The sequence below is a fragment of the Zeus faber genome (genome assembly GCF_960531495.2).
Source record: "Zeus faber genome assembly, chromosome: 14".
Lineage (NCBI taxonomy): Eukaryota > Metazoa > Chordata > Actinopteri > Zeiformes > Zeidae > Zeus > Zeus faber.
Window position 1 is genome coordinate 26,082,536 of NC_137200.1, and position 20,796 is coordinate 26,103,331.

A 20,796-nucleotide genomic window follows, 5' to 3' on the forward strand; every position below is an offset into this window, starting at 1 on the left:
AGTCAACAGCTAAAGTACATGCCAGGCTGAACTTTTTTCCTCCTGTCATGGTCCTTAATATCCCGGCGTCTGGTTGTAAAGAAGTCCCAAACCCCCAAAACTGCTGCCTTATCACTGAACGGAAGATGTTGTGGAGTTGCCAGTTTGAGGAACGGTCCTATTGGATCATAACTGGTCCCAGGTCGGCTTTACTCTGCACTGGGAATAGAAGGGCTGTGGCATAATTATAAAAATATAGCAACTGTTTCAAAAGTACTTTGCTTTTTATGGTTGCAAGTTTCAACATTTTAACTCAGAGAATAACAATGTCGTTTTCACATGATTCCTTGAAACAAAGTACAATATTTGAACTTCTTCTTATCATGTGATCATTCTTGCTTCACTTCCTGTGGTGGCCTGCAGGTGGAAGTCAATAGAAAATGCTGAATGTGCGTCAGCCGGATCATAATCAGTGTTTTCCGTCAACAGGACTGCGACGACTTCACATTACGATTTAATGTAATGCCAGGGTCTATTTTGTATTGCTTACCTGCCATACTTGGAATACTTAGAAAATACTTCAAAAAATTGGCTGGACTTTATGCAAAAAAATGTAACTATGCTTCAAAGTGTCTGAAATTCAGTTCTGACAGACAACTCTTGGATTTATGATCTTTATTTATTTTGCATCATTAGAGTTTGCCATCCGGGCTCCACTGCTCATTACTCCTTGTGAGGTATACGGCAAACACACTGAATGAGCTGGAAACACAGGAGTGATGAGCTAAAATCCCCACATTGGATAGAAAGGTAGAGCCCATGGGTGGAGGCAGGGGAGGTGGAGGGAGCGCAGCAAGAAAGGCAAAGCACAGCAGGCAGAGCAGGAGGGACCGGCTGCTTAAATAGACCTGCCCTATATGGGCGTGGAAGCGTGTGGCGCTGTCAAGTTGTCTGACATGCAGTTTGACAATATGCAATATACATAACATTTCTCCTTTCTTAATCACAAAACCTGCAGAAGAAAAATGTGCTCTGTGAAGCATACTGTCACACATGATGACGTCATTTTAAATTCAGGAGTCGATATTTTGCCACATCTTGTCAACACATTGGCCTATGAATGACCTTGTTTTACATTTAGGTACTATAAATACTTTGATCAAAAACACCATCATTTGGTATATCTATATAAACCTAAATCCTGTGATATTCACAATGTGTAACACGTGTTTTAATTCTCATTCTCCTGTGGATGTTTCAGTTATTTCTTGAGGCTCAATCTCGGTCCCATGTGATGGCGTTACAGCCGCGGGGTGTTCCCTGAGCTCCGCGCAACGCGCCTGTGACTTCTGTCACATCTGTGGGTGTAATATGGCTGCGCCGCCATTTTTAGAGTCTATAATTTGATGGGTGGCAATAAACAGCATCACGGTGATGAGAATAGAGGTCTGAAAATAATTGGTGCGAGATGGGCGGAAGCCGGCGTCGCTCTCGGCCCCCGGTGGGCCTGAGTCCTCGAGGCGGCGGCGACGGCGTGAAACCAAAAGTGAATGAAAACGCACACACGCGGTTTGGGAAGCGGTGGAAACGCTGCCGGAGTAGATCAACTTCGTTGAGTGCTCTCTTTATTTGAGCAGCTTGTCTTGGATTGAGAGGACGAGCAATAAATGTCACCGGGACTTATAGCTGAATGACATTTTAAACTGTTGATAATCCACCATCTGTGTCAGAGGCGTTTAAAGAAGGAGGAGCGCCTGGAGCCGCTCCATATGCCGCCATCAATAAACATGAGCGTCTCTTTGTTATCCTATTTAGAAAAATGTTACACGCAAAATCTCATCACCAGCCTCCGTTGTTCCTCAATCGGAGGCTGTAAATTAAAGCGAGCGATCGGTTCTTATTGTGTGGCGTTATTGTCCAATAACGCACCGCCTCCCCAGGGGGTTTGTCGTCCCGTCCTGAGTTCCATCTTTTCTTCAGCGTGTTTTTCCAGAGACGGACGTCTTCCTTCTTTCTCGGTTCTAGTCGGGGGGGGCAGGGCCGTAGCTTCTGGGTGGGGGGTGGGGGGTGGGGGGGGGGGGAGGGTGGGGACCCGGACCCGGACCCGGTTGAACTTTGAGCCGTGAACCAGTTTGATGTCCCGCAATGATGGAGTCCCCCTCCCCTCCCTCCCCCTCCTCCCCCACCCTTATCTCCCAGGCCTCCCCGATTACGGGTTTTACTCTGCGCCCAGTGACCAGCGGGGGGGGCCCTGCTCCTTTGCCGACTATGGCTCCCTGGGGCCCCCGGCGGCTCAGATGCTGCACAGTGAGCATGCCACCTCCGCCTGCAACTCCCCCCTGCAGCACCTACACAGCCCGGATCAGTTTAAGAGCCCAGGTTCGTATGAGCACCATCATCTGTCGATTCATGACCAAAAGCGATTTTCATTTTTCTTATTCGAAAGCAACACACACACACACACACACACACACACACACACACACACACACACACACACACACACACACACACAAAAAGAGCCCTCCCCACCCTCCACCCACCACCAACCCCTTACAAATAGAAATAAATTAATTAGAAAAAAATAGCATTGCATGTTTTTCTTTATTTTCCTTCTTCTTTTCTGGAGTTTATGTTGGCCCCTGCTTGCACCCTGGGGGCCGGTCCCTCCCTGCATGTGCACTGATGGAGGTTCAGCCTCACCCATCATCACCCTGTACAGTGCAACATGGAAAGTAGCCTTTAGTATGAAAGTGAATGATGGAGAAGGGAGGGAGGGAGGGATGGAGACGGGAGGGACAGAGGGAGGGAGAGGGGGAGGGACGGATAGAGGAAGGGATTGAGGGAAAGAGAGAGGGAAGGACGGGAGGACAGATGGAGGGAGGCGGTCTCAGGGTCCTAAAGCTCACCGCTGCATGCCCAGTAAAAAGTGGTGGAACTCTTCAGTATCTTCCATTATTTCTTTATCATCATGTTTATAGTCACACCTTGTTTCCTCAATTGCAGTGTGATTCTTTCCACGCAACAGAATGCTTTTAATTTGGAATTATTCTTTATGTGCATGCGAGGAGCGAATAAAAAATGGGCCGTTGCATTTTTTGTTGACTCTTGAATAGCGAATAGAATTTCTTAGCTCTGTTTCTGTATCTGATTGGGTTGTTCCGCAGCGCTGTCGTGGTCTTGTTTTTTTAAGACGGGCGCACGGTGTGGAGTCCGTGGCGAGCGTTCGGGTCTGTGAATGTCCTGGATGTTCACGGCCGTGAAGACGGCTCATCAGCACAGGAAGTGTGTTTATGTTTTGTCTGAAGAGTAAAACCGGACGGTGAAGCTAAGCTAAGCTATTTTGGGCGATGTGCCTGCTACGCCCCCTGCTGGTTGGGCTGACCAGCATTCTCAGGCAGAGGAAGTGCTTCCAAACACAGTGACCCCATTTTATCTATATTTACACGAGTTTGTCTGCACACTGACTAGACACTGCTCCCTGTATAATCCCATGTCTTATCACACACAGAACTACGGTGGTGTGTGTGTGTGTGTGTGTGTGTGTGTGTGTGTGTGTGTGTGTGTGTGTGTGTGTGTGTGTGTGTGTGTGTGTGTGTGTGTGCGTGCGTGCGTGAGCTTAATGCCCAAATGCTGAAGAATACAAGAAGTCATTTGACATGGCCTGCGACTTGCCTCGGCGTGTTGATTTATAGCACATGCACTCAACTTAAAACTATAATTGGGTAAAAATAAAGCTGAGAATTGCTCATGCTCAGTAGATTAAATAAATGACTGCTGCCTACGAGATAACACAATATGAAACAATGAAATTAAATGGCGCTAAGTGAAGTTCAAATGGTGTATAGCATCAGTGCCTAACAGTTTGTTTAGCATATATATTTTAAGCTTCCTCAACTTAAAATGGGATCCCTAAATATTTAAATCAATGTTTCAAGTCGAGCCTTTGGTTCAGGTATTTCTTTACAGTGATGCACAGCAAATAAGTTTGTAAAACACCATTAAAATGCTTTGTTGCCGAGGGATGTGCTCAGAGCGGCCCCTCTGGTTAAAAACAGAGCAGCCCTTAAGTTTAAGGAAAGACACAGAGCCGTGAGCCGTGCACTAATGGAGCCCACCAATCATGGGAAATGAGAATTGCCATTTTAACTGAAAATTGCTTTAATTACTTAATAAGACAGCCTATTGGAGGCTGTGCCGGTGAGATAAGAGCTCCATACCGCCACCGCGCTCTTCAGGCAGCCGCATTATAGGAAAGTTCATCCAGAGCGTATACCTATAAAAATCAGGACGCAATAGAGTGTGTTAATTGTTCAGCCCAGTGCAGGTCCTCCTCACTGGGCTGAGGAGAGTTAGTTAGGCCATGCAGTGGTGTGTTAAAATATAGGATGACAAGTGGCTCTGTGTGTGCGTGTGCGCGCGTGTGTGTGCGTGTGTGTGCATGTGTGTGTGCGCGTGTGTGTGCGTGTGTGTGTGTGTGTGTGTGTGTGTGTGTGTATGTGCGTGTGTGTGTGCGTGTGTGGGTGGCAGGTGTGCAGACCTGGCTCGATGCGGGTCGCATGTTTGATCGCGTGGAGGTTCTATTTCTCCTCGGACGCATCTCAAGGTTCCGCTGGGACCAGGCGCACGGGACGCCGCGTTGGCCTTGCTCTGGAAGCTTTTCCTCCTTCCTCGTCCTTTTAAAGGCAGATTCCGCTGCGTCTCTCGGAGCCGCTGAATGAGGTGAAAATGAAGGTCGTGTGCGCTGGCAACAGAGGAGATTAAAGTGCTGCCTTGCTGTTAAAGGATCGCCTCTGCCTTTTTTCCGCTCTCCATCTGGTTTATTTTTGTATTGACAGTGTTATTGGCCTTTGTTCAGCATCTGGACTTCCAAGAGACATTTTATTAGTCTGCGCCGCTCTTACTCACAGGGCAAAGGGTGGCGAGTCACGTACAGTATTTCTTTTTCATCTCCAGTTTGGACCTGCAAATGATCTCGGGTCAAGCTTTTATATTTTCCTTTTATGCCTCCTCTCTCTCTCTCTCTCTTTGTCTTTATCTCCCTCTCCGCCACCTATCTCTATTTCTTTGTAGTAAAAGAATATTGAGAGCACTCTCAGCTTCTTCCTTTGTGGTTAGTAGCTGCTTTCCAGGTCGTATATCAAAGGAGAGAACCTGCTTTCCAAGCCGTCGTGCTCACTGGTGTAAATTAGCAAATAAAATGTAAAGGTGTATTTTTGTGTCACCTATAAAATGACGCTTGTTGGGAAATCAATCAGTCTCTGGTGTCGGACACAAGTGGGTATGGAAAAGAACGAAACAAGAATTTCATGGGAATCGGTACTATTCCACTTTATGCATGGGAGTATTTGAAATGCACCTCTACTAGTAGTTAGCATGGTGGAAGGATGTCCACGCACGTCCTGTGTTGTGCATGATCTTGTAGAGTGAATGTTATCCCCACATATAATCCCCTAGAGCATGTAGATAACTCTAGAATACCATACTGGATTCAGTCCTCGTTTTCTTCTCTCAACCCTGAATTCTAGTATTCCTGACAAAACGCTCGCTGTATAAAGTTAAAACCCTAAGATCCAGACATGTGACTCCAGTAATGTATTCTCAGGTTGGACCTTGTGCCCGTTCGTTGAAGCAGTTGGAGTCGCTAAGCCGTCCATGTGCTGTGCTCTGGATGCAGGTACCAACCCCTCAAGGCCCGGCGCCTTCCCAGGGGCCAACAGTCCGGGGCCTGTGGCTGATTTGTACGGACCGAGCAGCCAGGACTCGGCTGTGGGCAACTACATCAGTGCTGCTAGCCCCCAGCCCGGCTCTGGCTTCGGCCCCAGCATCACCGTGAGTACTTTATTGTACGCGCTCCCTGTACTCGGGCCTTACCCTGGTCACGGCCTCCTGTTCCCTTCCATCAAAATGTCACCAGGTGTTCCAGTTTATGCTGTAGCTCTGCTGTAGTAAAACGAATTGGCTCTGCTAAACTGTTAAACAACGCTTTGTATGATAATGACGTGGTGAAAAATACTCCCTCCATAGAGTAATTGCATATAGTGGCATACACTTATCACAAGGTATTACAAACAGCCATTAACCTGATTGATATATACATCTTCTGTCTTCCCTGTTAATGAATTCCTTCAATGAGCACGAGTTTGTTTTATCTAAAAAATGGACTTGTGGGTACTTTCCATGCCGCTCCATTCCGCTATTCATTCTATATATCAGAGAAAGCCCTATCACCGTCCCAACATTTTTATTTTGCATTTCTTCCCTATGAAGCCAATGCTAATGCATATCTGAACTAAGATGGCGGCTTGGTCTTTCATAGCTTAGGTCTTGTTCGGAAGAGTATGAATAATCCCTCCCGTTGCTCACACTGAGACCAGATGGGGACGTAGACAGCTGCAGTGATGTTTGGCCACACTCATTCCTCCGACCCCTCACGTCCTTGGAGAAGAGGTCAGAGCATTGTCAGCCAGTGTATCAGACCACATCCCCGGGGAATATTATAGGCCAAGGGAATGCTCTTTTATTTGACCTTTAGATGAAATTCAAATCATAGTGTTCCAATTTCTACTGCGACTGAACCAACATGTGAAAGATACACAGTAATAAACCTCTTGAATGTTGAATACTCCCAGATGCCGCATACAAAATATTCTTACGCTGTAATGCTTTACGGCGTTAACAGAACACACTTCTGTAATGGATAGGCCTTGAGATGACAAGCTGTGAGAGGAGAAATATTGATTCCGTAATGCAATGAACATTTTATAGGAAGAAAAACATTGATTACATTGTCATAGCTATACAATAATACCTGGTATCCGAGGCTGGCTCCCAAACAGAAAAGCTTGCATTGTATTGTCACAAAGACTGAGAAACGTTGACCACAGCACAGAGATCAGCTGTTAAGCAGTGCAAGGCAGGATGCGCACTCTCCAAGTTGGCCAAATATATTTAAAAAAAGATTCAGTGCCTCAAGGGCCTCTATATCCCACTGAACAATCTTGGAACTCGGGATGGTGGGTGCTCAGGTGGCTCCTTACATGAAGGAGCGTCAGGCATCTTGTTCTTGAGCCAAGGTCAAGATGTGAGGGTGAAATCAAAGCCGAAAAATCCTGGAATCCCCGCTCTGCATCCTAGATGTTTGGCCAGTTGTTGGTGTCCATCCACACCTCAAACTGTGGCTCCCCCAGGCCACCCTTCCTTCAGTGTGAACGTGGCAGTGAAGAGTTGTGTTCGATGGTGCAATGGGGATAACATGGCTCCTACCCCAATATCAGAGCCATGGGGCACTCACTAGAACGGGAGCAGAGCAGGAGGTTCAATTTGGTGAAGACCATTGTTCCCTGCAGAAGCTGGAAAACTTGCTGAAGGTCAGTGTGCTCTGGAGGTATGCCAGACAGAACAGAAGGCTCAGGAGCCCCCTCTGCAGCTACAAGGCGACACAGTTCCAGAGGCAACAAAGGTCCCATTCACAGGACAATCAAGGAGACATTTTTAGGAGACGGGAGACTGCTCTGCCCAGAAGGTGGTCCAAGGTGGTCCAAGAGAGCACTTTCCTGGAAAGCGGCAAGATGATGAATGTGACCTTTGAACCATAGGAGTGGAACGTGCACAGCGGAGTGCAGATCACCAGCCCCTAGCGGTCATGGGCCCCGGTGCAGCTGCACCGGTTGCACCACCGGTACTTACGCCCTGGTGGTCAGCCACCAGGGCGTAAGTACCGGTGGTGGAGCTGGAGCAGGTGAGGCAGAAATGGGAGTAGGCAAAGCATTGTTACATGGACTTGGGAACCGTTATAAAACGGACTCATTTGGATGACAATGGTCAAACTGCTAATGTTCCCTTTGGAGAAGCGGCTCCTGCCCTGGACAAGCTGTTTGTGATGAACACTCATGGCTGGACAATGTTGGTTCCATTCTTGGCACAGTCTGGCTGTTACGAGAATTGGGGAACTGAGAACCCGAGCGTAGAGAGGAGGGGGAGGAGTCAAAAGTGGAAGAGAGAAATATCAGCTTGAAGCATCTGTCAGAGACCCAACAGCATCTTAACCTGCAGGCTGGAGAAAGGAAAAGCTGCTCAATAACAAATAACTGCATGATCAACAGCATCACCTGAAAGACCTGGCACTGCAGCGATATCTTTTAGCAAATTTCAGCTAACAGGAAACCAAGGGAGGGAAGCAGTTAAGGGGGATCAGAAGATACCTGAACTACATGAATGTATGGCTGTTTTTTTGTCCGGAATTCTTTTTTGGACTGCATTAACGAAGTGTGAGGACGGGGGAGCACATTATTTACATTATTAACACCCGATTTAACAAGCATATGAAACAGACGGTTGAAAAGCAAATGAAAGCAGCAAAAACACGTCTAATTGGCTGTTTTCTGCTGCTTATTGGAACTACGGGTATTATCCTATGGATATTATGTAGTAAATGACAGTGGTGGACCCTCAGGGCTTTCTACAGTAGGTATCCAGAGAATACAATATACACTCATGCAAGTAACATTTTATAAATAAAAAAATATATATGATAATATTTAAAAAAAATCAAAATGAATATAGGTCTTGGCAGATCCATATAATATAGTCTAAACTTTGTTCTAGTATATATGTTCTTCTTCTATGTGGTGGTATATGGGATGGGTTGAAGAGATTGAAAGAGAAAAAACAAACCAGTCATAAGTTCTCTTTGGCTGTCTCTGGGCAGAAAAACAGAAATCTGGACCGACCGATCAGAACCAGTCACTCCTGGTTCTTTAATGTCGCTCTTTATTCAGGGCCTATTTGAGTGATGGTGAGAGGCATGGTCCTCTCTTAGAACTTATCTTAGCGCATCATAGCTTCTGGCTGGTCCGACGCCCCATAGGAATGAATGGACTTCCTCTTTGTTCTTGTCATTTGTCGTTGTGGCAGTTTTGATTACCACCTGCCAACCGAGTGGGGTTTGCAGGGACTCCCAGCACAGACCCAGAGATGACGTGGTTTCGGACACCGTTATTATTATCGAGAGCGGACTGGATGGAACAAGCCCAGGAGCAGATGGACATGCGTCATGACAGGGGCCCCTCCGATGAGTGTGTGTGTGGGGATTGGAGGTTTTACCCGCTGCTTGTTAGTCCAATCAACGAGCGACAGGTATGCAGCCACACTGATCCTGGGACCGAATCACCTAGAGCCAGGACAGGTGTGGCTGCTCAAACCACACCCTCCCTGCACCGCGGTCGTGTTCAGAGTTGGGCTGGGGTAAAGTTCCATCAGTTCTTCCACGTTTTGGTTGAGAATACAACGGGAGAGTCAAGAGGTGAAATAGTAGTGAATAAATGACGAAACCTCGCAGATGGTATTGGGAGTTGTTTTTGATTGTTTTCAATTGAATTGTTTGAGTGTTTTAGCATGAATGGGTGGGTGTTATGTGGGTCAGATCAAACTCCGATCAAACCAATCGGTAATAATCATCGGAAAGATAACAGGCGTGTATACGAGGACAGGGTTGTACCATTCATGCTAAACGGGGAAAAATGACGTCATACTAACTCTGAAATGTACTGACTAATCACTAACTGTACTTTTAGGGCCCGTTGATTGCGACAGCTTTTACAAATGGATACCATTGAAAGGTGGCCGCTGCCATCCCATCAGAGGTATTGACATTTATTTCCTGCTTTCCGAATGATCTCATGGAGCCTTTGATATATTTCACACACCATCTTCACCGCGTTGCGTCGAAAAGACGCCTTTTGCTATTTAATACTTGACCCTTTCACCTTTTCACCGATTTCACTCATACACCGATTTATTTTGCTTTCATCCTTGATCATCGCCAAAATGAATTGTTCTTCATGAATCCCTGCAGCATCGTCTCCCAAAGACGGAACTGTGATTCTTGTAGTGCCACGTGATTTCCGTGCATTTATACACGAGACGTGGAAATGTTCCTTTTAGATTTTAATTTGCACATCACTGCCTGATGCATGTGGCTGCGTGTGCACATGCTTCCATTTTAACTTCTGTTTCTTATCCGTCCCATTTCATAGATTATTATTATTGTTATTGTTATAATTATTATTGTTGTTATTATTGTTATTATTGTTGTTATTATTGTTATTATTATTATTATTATATAAAATGATCTGTTAGATGTGATGCCGTCCTGAAGTTTTCTCTCTGTTCTCTCGTTCTTTCTCTTCTGCTGGACAGAGTGTGTCTGGCGTTCTGGGGACGACGAGCGGACGAGTGTGAAGCGTGCACAGCGAGCGCTCACGGAGAGGGGGAGGAGGGGGGGAGGGGGGGTGGGGGGAAGGGGAGGGAGGAGAGGGGAGGTTAGGACGGGGTGAGGGTGGGGGTGGGGTGGGGGTGGGGGGGGGGGAGTCATCTCAGAAGAAACAACCTGCTGTACTATATTCCAAACCGTCCGATCCGCCGGTTTGGTTCGTTCCGCTCGCGCTCCGTCTCCTTGTTCCTCTGTTTGTGTCAGAGCGGTTCCACCTTTAACCCTCGTTTTCCGTGTCCTTTCATTTGACTTGATGGTAAAACTGGTGTAAATGGATTTTCCTTTTTCGGGGGCGGCGGGTGGGGGGGGTGGGGGTGGGGGGTTTGGCCAAGTCGCGTCTTCATTTTGTGGTGAAGGAAGCAGGAGGACGGAGCTGCAGAGGGGTATCTCAGTAATAAATCCTACGTAGCGTTTTCATTCTCGTGACGTCTCATTGTTAACCATAATTACCTATTTTTGGGCAATACAAAGAGGACTCCAATATTTTTATGGTCCTTTTTTATAAGTGTTGTTTTTGTTGATTAGAAAAAAAAATATTATATATATATATATATATATATATATATGCTATAACAAAATTTCATATAACTACATTGTGAATTCAAACTTGAGAAAAAGAAATGTAGCTGTACATATTATCCAGTCACTGCGTATAACCCTCTTAACCAGAGAATAGCATATTTTTGTGATGGTGTGTCCAAGAAATGTTCTAGCGTGTGAATAGAAAAAAAAAGACAAAAAAGCTGATTATTGTTCTACAACTGAAGGTATTTGCTCTGTAAATACTCTGCATTTTACAAAGTGTCATACCAGCAAATTTGCATTTGAGGATATTTCACGTCTCTTATTGATCCAGATGAAAAAAGAAGTGATGGGTGAATCCAAAGCACACTGTTCCTGTCGCCATTTCACCTTCTCTGCTCCATCCCTCCTTCCCTCCTTCCGCCCTTTCCTTTGTGGAACCTTCCGATCCCTTCTTTTCTTTGGAGGAACATTTTGATACGGTACCAACAGGAAGTTCAAGGAGTTTGCACTGTGAGCCACTTCCTGTTTGCACACGGTGTAGAATGAAGGAAACGGTGAATATTGATAACTGATATTGATAACTCTGAGGTGATGCCTTTACATCGTTCATGTTAAAGATATTTATACAAGACACTGAATTCTCTCAATATTAATTGTTTCTCACGTTGATTATTTCTACACGTCGATGTGTTGCTTCTGCTTTCCACCATCGAGGGACTTTTAATAATATTTAATATGAATAATATGCTCCAGGGTGCAGTAGATTGGATCTTTTTTTAAATGTATTTGTTGTTGACTTTTCTGTCTTTCTTTTTGTTCTGAACAACCAGGTGAAGAAAATCATATTAATAATAATAAATAATATGCTGGATGCTTTTATGAAGGTGTGATCAAGTAATAATTTAAAGAAGAAAAATACCCTTGTAATGTTCAAATGTAACAAAAAGAAATACAAAAGTAAAAAAAAAAACAAAAAAAAAAAACAACCAGAGCCTTCTTTGCTGATTTCAATTTTTAATCCGATAGATTATTGATACTTTGTGCTTAATATTAATGATTGTAATATACTATTAAATTGTACTATTGCGTCTATTGATTTCTCTCTCTCCATCCCACGTCACCACGGAGCCGACGCTTTATTTTAATTTATTTTCTTTTATTTTGGGTTTGTTTGGTTTTTTTGTTGTTTTTTTTTTTGTTTTTTTTAATTTAATTTCGTTTTATTTTATTTTATCATCGTGTATCGAATCGTTTGTAAAGAAGTCACGACCTTGAAACAGGGCGCGGTGCTGTCTCTCGTTCTACCTCTTTACCTCCTCTCTTTCCCCTCCCTCCCCTCCTTCCTCTCCTTCCTCATTTCTCCCCTCCCTCCTTCCTCTCCTCGTCTTCTTCCTCATTTCTCTGTCTTTCATCCTTTTATCCCTTCTTTCTCCCAGGGAATGTGTCGTTCTAATATTAGATTTATTCCTCCTAGTGATTTACGATTTTCCCTGACGACATGATGACATCCAGGTTCATATAATTTCCTATTATTTCATATTTCATATTATCACATTATATCATATTATTTAATATTACACAATATTTCATATAATTACATATGATTTCATATTATATAATATTATTTCAAATGTCATATTATTTAATATTACACATTATTTCATATTTCATATTATTAAATATGATTTCATATTATATAATATTAATTCAAATTTCATATTATTTCATATTATATCATATTTTATATTATTTCATAGTATTTCATATGATTTCATATTTCATATTATTTCATATATCATATTTCAGATTACTTCATATTATACCGTATTATTTCATAATTCATATTATTTCATATTATTTCCTATTTGTGATGAACTTCCTGTTTGCTGTTTTCCTTCCTCTCGTGGTTTCCGTCGCTTCTTATTTGGATGCGTGCCATACTACCTTAAAAACTAATGCTGGATATGCAAAAGGTTATTTTCTATTATTTTAAACTGTGGAGAGGGAAAAACAAAGATTTGATGTAAAATAATGTAAAATCATATTTTTTTAAGAGATTCTCACGTGGTAGTAATCAGATAGGATATCGATGGTCAATATCATTGATACGTAGTTCAACAGATAATTCACCAGTTAATCACAGTACTGTTAAAAAGAGACTTTTCATATCTTTTACTGTTTGTACACTTTGGAAATATCCCAGATGCATCTGGACCGAATATTTTTGAATACTGCACTTTTAATCTTTTAATCTTAGTTTGTATGAAGGAGAAAAAGCATTAAACTGAAACGCATAGAACGTCATCAATTTATTTGGTACGGTTCAGATCGTTTCCCCAAATACGTAAATCTGCAGCTTTCAGACTTTTTATAACTTGAAGTCACTTTTCCATGACGTCCTTCCCGCCGCTCGGCATGATGGGAAATATTTCTTCAAAACATCTGATATTTCATCGTGCATGTAGCAAAATAAATCTCATAAATACGGCTGCTTTAAATAACATTTATTTTTAACATTTAGTCTCCAGCCCAAAAACAAACATATCTTGGTTTTTCTAATAATTCATATATTTAGAAACAGGTATCCCAATTTCTACATCTTTTATTTATTATAACTTAAATATTCTTCAATTCCATCCATAGTTTTGATATTCCAAAAACATATTTGTAAACAATTACAAAACAAACGTATATATAATAATTAGGCCAAGATGAACTTATAGTTTGTTGGTTTCGGGGACAGCGATTTTCGGGAATCGATTCCAAAAACGTATTGTGTAAGTTAAAATATTCGCTCACAGTCACAATCCCCCTTTTCATTGATCGCTGATTGATTAGGAACGGCTTCTCCACTTCTACAGTGAAAACGAAATAGAAGCAGTGGAATATGAATATATAATGTTATATATTGTATTATATTATTCCTAGAATAATGTCTTAGTTCATGAATTATTTGAATTTCTTTCATTTCCTGCGTAGCTTGGACTTTAAGGTAGCATGGCTCAGTTACAGCTGATGAATGTTCAATCAAAAAGATTAAAAAAAAAGAATTAAAAAAAACAAAAACATATTGAGTGAAAGTTGAATCTACAAACTGTGCATCCCATAAATAAAAGAAACAGAAACTTCCTGTTTTTATTTTTGATTTCATGTCATTGATGGATCCAAACCGTCCCAGAGGTAAAATAAATGTATTTTGTATGGACAAATGACAAACTGAATTAGAATGTTTGTTGCTCTTTAGTTACAGGTTCAAACCACGAATGTAGACGCGTTAAATATGAAATATTAAACATTATATCTTCTGTTCACGTTTTCCCTTTTCTGTCATCGTTAACCCCCCCCCCCCCCCCATCTCCGCGCTCCTCATACTTCATAGTAGATCTGTAGTAGTAGTACTAACTTGGTACACACATCTGCAGTAGTAGTACTACCTTGGTTCATACATCTGCAGTAGTAGTACGACCTCGGTACATACATCTGCAGTAGTAGTACGACCTTGATACAAACATCGGTAGTAGTAGTGCTACCTCGATACATACATCTGTAGTAGTAGTAGTACTACGTTGGTACATACATCTGTGATACCTGGAGGTGAGGGTTCCATTCCCCTGGAGTCTCTGGGCTCAGAGGACAAGGGGAGCTGCGGCTTCGGGCCGACCCGTGCTTCCATGTGAGCTGTTCTGGTCCTGGTCCAGGTCCTGGTTACTTGTCCCGGTCCAATCCGGGTCCTGGTCCCGGTCCTCGTCCCGGTCCAATCCGGTCCGGGCCTGGTCCTCGTCCCGGTCCGGGCCGGGCCTGGGTGCTGGTCCCGGTCCAATCCGGGCTGGGCCTGGTCCTCGTCCCGGTCCGGTCTGGGCCCTGGTCCTGGTCCCGGTCCGGGTCCGGGTCTGGGTCCCGGTCCCGGTCCCGGGTCCCAGTCCGGGTCCTGGTCCTGTCTGGGTCTGCATTCTGGGTCCAGGTCCACCCCTGGTTTGCCTTATGCCTTTGTCCATCCTAACACCTGCCCCTGTTTTTCTGTTCCGTTCTCTTTCTAACAGCGTCTGAAGCGTCGTTCTGGTTCCGTTCTGAAAAATACTGGAAACTAAAAAAAAAAAAAAGGCTGGTGGGGGGTGGGGGGGGTGGGGGGTCTCACATTTCAGATGTGGAAAGTCTAATTTTATATTTGTATTTTCAAAAAAGAAAAAAAAAGATTACAATGATAATAATAATAATATTAATGACAAAACAATGTTTGTGAAAGGTTTCCATCCTCTACTGTGGTCCAGAAATCGATGTGTCTGTCTGGAAAAAAAAAAATAAATACAAATAAATGAATTGTTATATTCCTGCTTTCCCACTCTTTTATTGTCTTTGTATTTTTTTTGTTAAAAAAAAAAAAAACGTCGGACCGCTTCACACCGAATCCGAAAAACGCATCCGCCCGTGGGATCCTCCCCCTGGTGGCTGTCAGATGAACTCCGTTGGGCTGGACGTTTACATCACCAGTCTGGATGGAGTTTCAAAAGCCCTGTGCAGTGTTTGCAGTGTGCAGAAACGCACTTCATTTCCGTTGTAAAGCGATGGATTTAAGGCGCGTCTGGCGACATTTACCCTAATAAACGTCATTGTTTTGTACGCGTGACTAATTCACTTGTTTTAAGGCCGGTTCCGGTAAAATACTCGACTGACGTCACTTGGGCGGACCCAAACTTGACGGAAAGGCTCGGAAACCGAAGCATTGTCCCCCCCTTCGCGTCCACGTTTGCCGCGTTTCGTACGACGTTTCTCGGGAGGGCTTCCTGCCGCGCCCTGGTCGGCGGGGGCCCCGCCGCACGACGGTGGGAGCAGAAAATGGAGGAGCGCGTCGAGGCTGATACGCTGGATGATTCCCACAAAGTACCTGTGAAATGTACGACCAAATGCGTTAAAGGACCCACGAAAACCAAAATATACCATTGAAACGGCTTCAGTGGAGTGAAGTCATTAGAACTTGAAACTATTTGGAAGGTGCAAAGTTTGAATATAAGACTATAACACCTTATCAACCCATGGAGGGAAATTCAGGATCCCTATGATGATATGTATGTGTTTTTGGTGACAATTCGGCTTCAAACTCTCTCTCTCACACAAACACACACACACTGCATTTATTTTCACACGTTTTTTAACTTGATCTCTATTTGATTTGTCGCGATATGCCGCGCGCTTGTTTATTTTTGTTTTTTTTTCCTCTTACGGCTGATAAAATCCCACATACCCCCCCCCCCCGGGGTCACGACCCCTTCACTGAACTATTTTCTCCTTTTGAGATCCTCCCTCCGTGCTCCGTCCGGCATGGAAACGTAGAACGCGGGGCGCTCCGCCGCCCAACCTCTGACCCCCGCCCCCACCCCCCCCGGTGGCGGAGCGGCCCTGGCCTGCCGCCACGCCGCCGGGTCCGGGGCCCGGCGCTGATTAGGGCTAATTAAGAGGCTTCTCTGCCATGATGACATTTTTAATTGCCAATTACAGACAGGTTAGCCGTGCGCGGAGGCGGCGCGTCCGCAGAGGAGCCCGGCCCGCGCGCCGCGGAGGTGCGACAAATAGGAGGCTCCTCCTCGCCTCCCCCAGCAGGTATTTTTAGGAATTCGACTGAAATAACGGCCGACTTAATTTTATGCGCGCCGCTAAATTATCTTCATGCCCGGCGACGTAATGCGGCCCCTCTCTTCAGGCAGAAAATCGTTGTGACAGGTCGGAGGAATGGAGCGCCGCCGTACGTGGTGGCGGGGGCCTCGGCGTGGAAATCGACGTGACATTGACGGGCGCTCTGTGCAGCCGCTCTGCCTCCAGTCCACTAATGATCCACTGATTAAAAACTAGTTAAGGGCCCATGAAACCTAAAATATGCATTAACCAAATGACCTTCTGGGACTGGCAGCGAGTCTGCTGCATCCAGCCAAGAGTGTGTGTGTGAGCGTGTGTGTTTGCATGTGGTTTGTTAGATGCTGGCAGTAGTGTGTTGTGCTCCATATGATTTATCTTTGGAAAAAAAAATCAAAAAATCCAAATCCTCTCTTTAAATGTTGAACACAAATATTGAAGTGTAAATACTGAATAATATGATTCGAGTGAAATATTATCTAAAGTCATGTGGATTGGGCCCCTTGACGACATTACCTCAGTTAATTGCATCATTATCCTTATAAATTTAAGAATATTAAATCAAGATGCCAATTTAATACAATTCAGTAATTGTAATTATGTTACTAATACAAGCAATATTAACCCTAATTTGCATCCCAAAATGTGTGTGCTGATCTCAAAGTCAATCAAACGTCAAAGTGTTTCCTTAAAGCTCGGATCAGTAATGTTTCCATTCTTTGGGACAAAGTGCCATCTAGTGGCAAGGAGCAGGAACTGCACTGCTCTCGCAGGTTCACGTCCACGACGCTTTCAACCACTGAAAACCAGGAAGTGCAATAATTAGCATCGTTTCCATTTCATTGAAGGTGCTGTTAGTAAGTTGTTAGTTAGTTGTTAGTTAGTTGTTAGTTGTGCATTTTTTTCTTCATAATCACTACAGACGCTCTATTGACTTTACTCTTTACATGTTATTGCAGAAGCCTTGAACAATTTATGAAGATGAGAAAGAAAAACAGGGTCATTGCAGAAATGAACCATCTATGAATGTTTCGTGTCAGTGTTTTTATTCGGGTTGATGAAAAGTAAGAGAAGCGACAAAGAACATTCTGGAATTACAGAGCTGAGCTCTAACCCTAAACCCTGAACCATAAATCCCAAACCCTAAACCCTGAACCATAAACCCCTTAACCCCTAAATCCTAAACCCCTAAACCCTGAACCATAAATCCCAAACCCTAAACCCTAAACCCCTAAACCCTGAACCATAAATTCCAAACCCTAAACCCTAAAGTCTAAACCCTGAACCCCTAAACCCCCAAACCATAAACCCTGAATCCCTAAACCCTGAACCCCTAAACCCCTAAACCCTGAACCATAAACCCCTAAACCCCTAAATCCTAAACCCTAAACCATAAACCCCTAAACCCATAAACCCTAAAGTCTAAACCCTGAACCCCTAACCCCTAAACCCCAAACCCTGAGTCCCTAAACCCTGAACCCCTAAACCTCTAAACCCTGAACCATAAAACCCTGAACGCCTAAACCCTGAACCCCTAAACCCTGAACCCCTAAACCCTAAACCCCTTAACCCTGAACCCCTAAACCCTGAACCCCTAAACCCTGAACCATAAAACCCTGAACCCTGAACCCCTAAACCCTAAACCCCTAAACCTCTAAACCCTGAACCTCTAAACCCTGAACCTCTAAACCCTGAACCCCTAAACCCTAAACCCCTAAACCCTGAACCCCTAAACCCTGAACCATAAAACCCTGAACCCTGAACCCTGAACCCCTAAACCCTAAACCCCTAAACCTCTAAACCCTGAACCTCTAAACCCTGAACCTCTAAACCCTGAACCCTAACCCATTATGAACAGGGCATGGAACATATCACCACTACAACTAATACGACGACTACTACTATTAGTACTATTGCTATTACTTTTACCACTACAATGACTACTACTACTACAATGACTTCAACTACTGTTGTTATTACTACGACTACTTCTACTACTACCACTGGTACAACTACTACTACATCGACGACTATGACTACTACTACTACTACTACTACTACTACTACTACTGACTACGACCACTGTTGTTACCATATTTGCCAGAAGAAGTCCCAGGTCCACAGCCAAATGATTCCCCTGGATCCCAAAGATGAAATATTATATATATATATATATATATATATATATATATATATATATGAACATATGTATGTATGTATGTACAGTATGTATGTATGTATGTATTATGTATGTATATGTATATTTATGAACATATGTATGTATGTGTGTATCTTTCTATCGATAACTGTAGTGTGTATGTATTTATGTAATTATGTATGTCTATGTATGTATGAATATATGCATATATGTATGTATGTATGCATAAATATATGTATGTATGTATGTATTTATGTATCTATGTATTTATGAACATATGTTTGTATGTACAGTATGTCGTTTTTCAATGTTTTTCGGCATAGTATATTTTGATGTTTTTCGACATAGTATTGTATGGCATTTTTGGGCATAGTATATTTTGACATTCTCCGACATTGGAATGTTGGAAAATGTATGTCCTCTTTAGATGTTTTTCCACGTAGTATATTTTGAACTTTTTGACACAGTATACATTTATGTATGCTGTTTTTGGGTGTTTTTTACGAAGTATAGTTCGAACTTTTTCGACCTAGTATAGTATGTTGTTTTTCAGTGTTTTTCGCCATAATATATTTTGACATTTTGAGACATAGTATATTATGTCACTTTGGGATGTTTTTCCACATCGACGTCTACTGTTTTTGGATGTTTTTCATGGAGTATATTTTGAACTTTTTCGACATAGTATACTGTATGTATGTGTAAATATATATATATATATATATATATATATATATATATATATATATATATATATATACTGAATGTGTGTGTGTGTATGTATGTATGTAATTATGTATGTCTGTATGTATGTATGAATATATGTATGTATGTATGTATGTACTGTATGTATGTATGTGTGTGTATGTATGTATATATGTATTTATGTTTTTATGTAGTATGTATGTGTGTGTGTGTGTCTGTATGAAGTTTGTGGTATGTATGTGTGTATGTATGTATGTTTGTATGTATGTATGAATATATGTATTAATATATATGTATGTACACCCTTACTCGTGGGGGTCTCTCACCACAGGTAAGGCTTCAGGGAGGCAGGTGGAGTCTTTCTGGCGGTGGTGCGCCCACAAGGCGAGACTGTTATTGTTCATTGCCACGTGTGGCGCGCAGGCCACAGTGATATCATCACTGAGGAGTCTGACGGTGACGGTGGCGAAGGAGAGTCCTCTCGGGCGGCGGAGGGAACGGCGTTCCTCCGCCGGGCTGCTCACGAGCCTGCGCTGAGCTCTGTGAGACAAACAAAACGTTAAGAAAACTCCACCGCGCTGCCTCCACCGCGCTGCCTCCACCGCGCTGCCTCCACCGCGCTGCCTCCACACCATGTTGTAATGACAATAAACTGAACTGAAACTCTACTGGTACTAATTCTACTCTTCCTCACGCTACTGGTACCAACTCTAGTGGTACCAACTCTACTGGTACCGACTCTACTGGTACTAACTACTGGTACTAACTCTACTGTTACTAACTCTACTTGTACTAACTCTACTGGTAATCACTACTTGTGCTAACTCTACTTGTACTAACTCTACTGATACTAATTCTACTGATACTAACTCTACTGGTACCGACTCTACTGGTACTAACTACTGGTACTAACTCTACTTGTACTAACTCTACTGATACTAACTCTACTTGTACTAACTCTACTGGTACTTATTCGACTCTTACTATCGCAACCGATACTAACTCTACTGCTAAATCTACTGGTACTAATTCTACCTGTACAATTGCTGCTGATACTAACTCTACTGGTACCCACTCTACTGGCACTCCCACTATTAGTACTACTACTTGTACTAGCTCTACTGGTACTAATTCTACTTGTACAAAAGCTACTGATACAAACTCTTCTGGTACTAATTGTACTCGTACTAACGCTACTAATACTAACTCTACTGTTACTAACTCTACTGGTAATTACTCTACTCGTAATAACTCTTCTTGTACTTACTGCACTGGTACTAACGCTTCTGGTACTAACTCTACTGGTACTAACTATAATGGCACAAATTCTATTGTTTCTCACTGTATTGGTACTAACGCTACTGGTACTCACTCTTCTGATACTAACTCTCCTAGTACTAACTCGTCTGATAATGCGTGTTTCTACAGAATGTTTAGAGTCACTGTGACATTCAGTTGGTTTGATACGGTGACAAATGTACTTATTGGAAGTCCCTTTGGACAAAAAGGGACTTCAATGACATGTGATTAA

At 43.1% G+C, this 20,796-nt stretch overlaps 1 protein-coding gene across 3 annotated transcripts in view; it reads left to right on the forward strand.

Annotated features, from left to right (window-relative positions):
• LOC307240572 (RNA-binding protein Musashi homolog 2) overlaps positions 1–10,228 on the forward strand; it is a 229,858-nt gene extending 219,630 nt beyond the window's left edge. For 2 of the 3 annotated variants that reach the window (XM_080014390.1, XM_080014392.1), the window contains exons 12-15: positions 2,179–2,358; positions 5,657–5,811; positions 9,555–9,623; positions 10,180–10,228. In XM_080014390.1, coding sequence (XP_079870516.1) covers positions 2,179–2,358; positions 5,657–5,811; positions 9,555–9,596 — 377 coding nt within the window. In that variant the 3' untranslated portion in view covers positions 9,597–9,623; positions 10,180–10,228. Of the gene's footprint in view, positions 1–2,178; positions 2,359–5,656; positions 5,812–8,895; positions 8,953–9,554; positions 9,624–10,179 lie in introns of those variants that run through there. The other variant, XM_080014391.1, reaches the window with a different exon arrangement.
• The last annotated feature ends 10,568 nt before the right edge of the window (positions 10,229–20,796 follow it).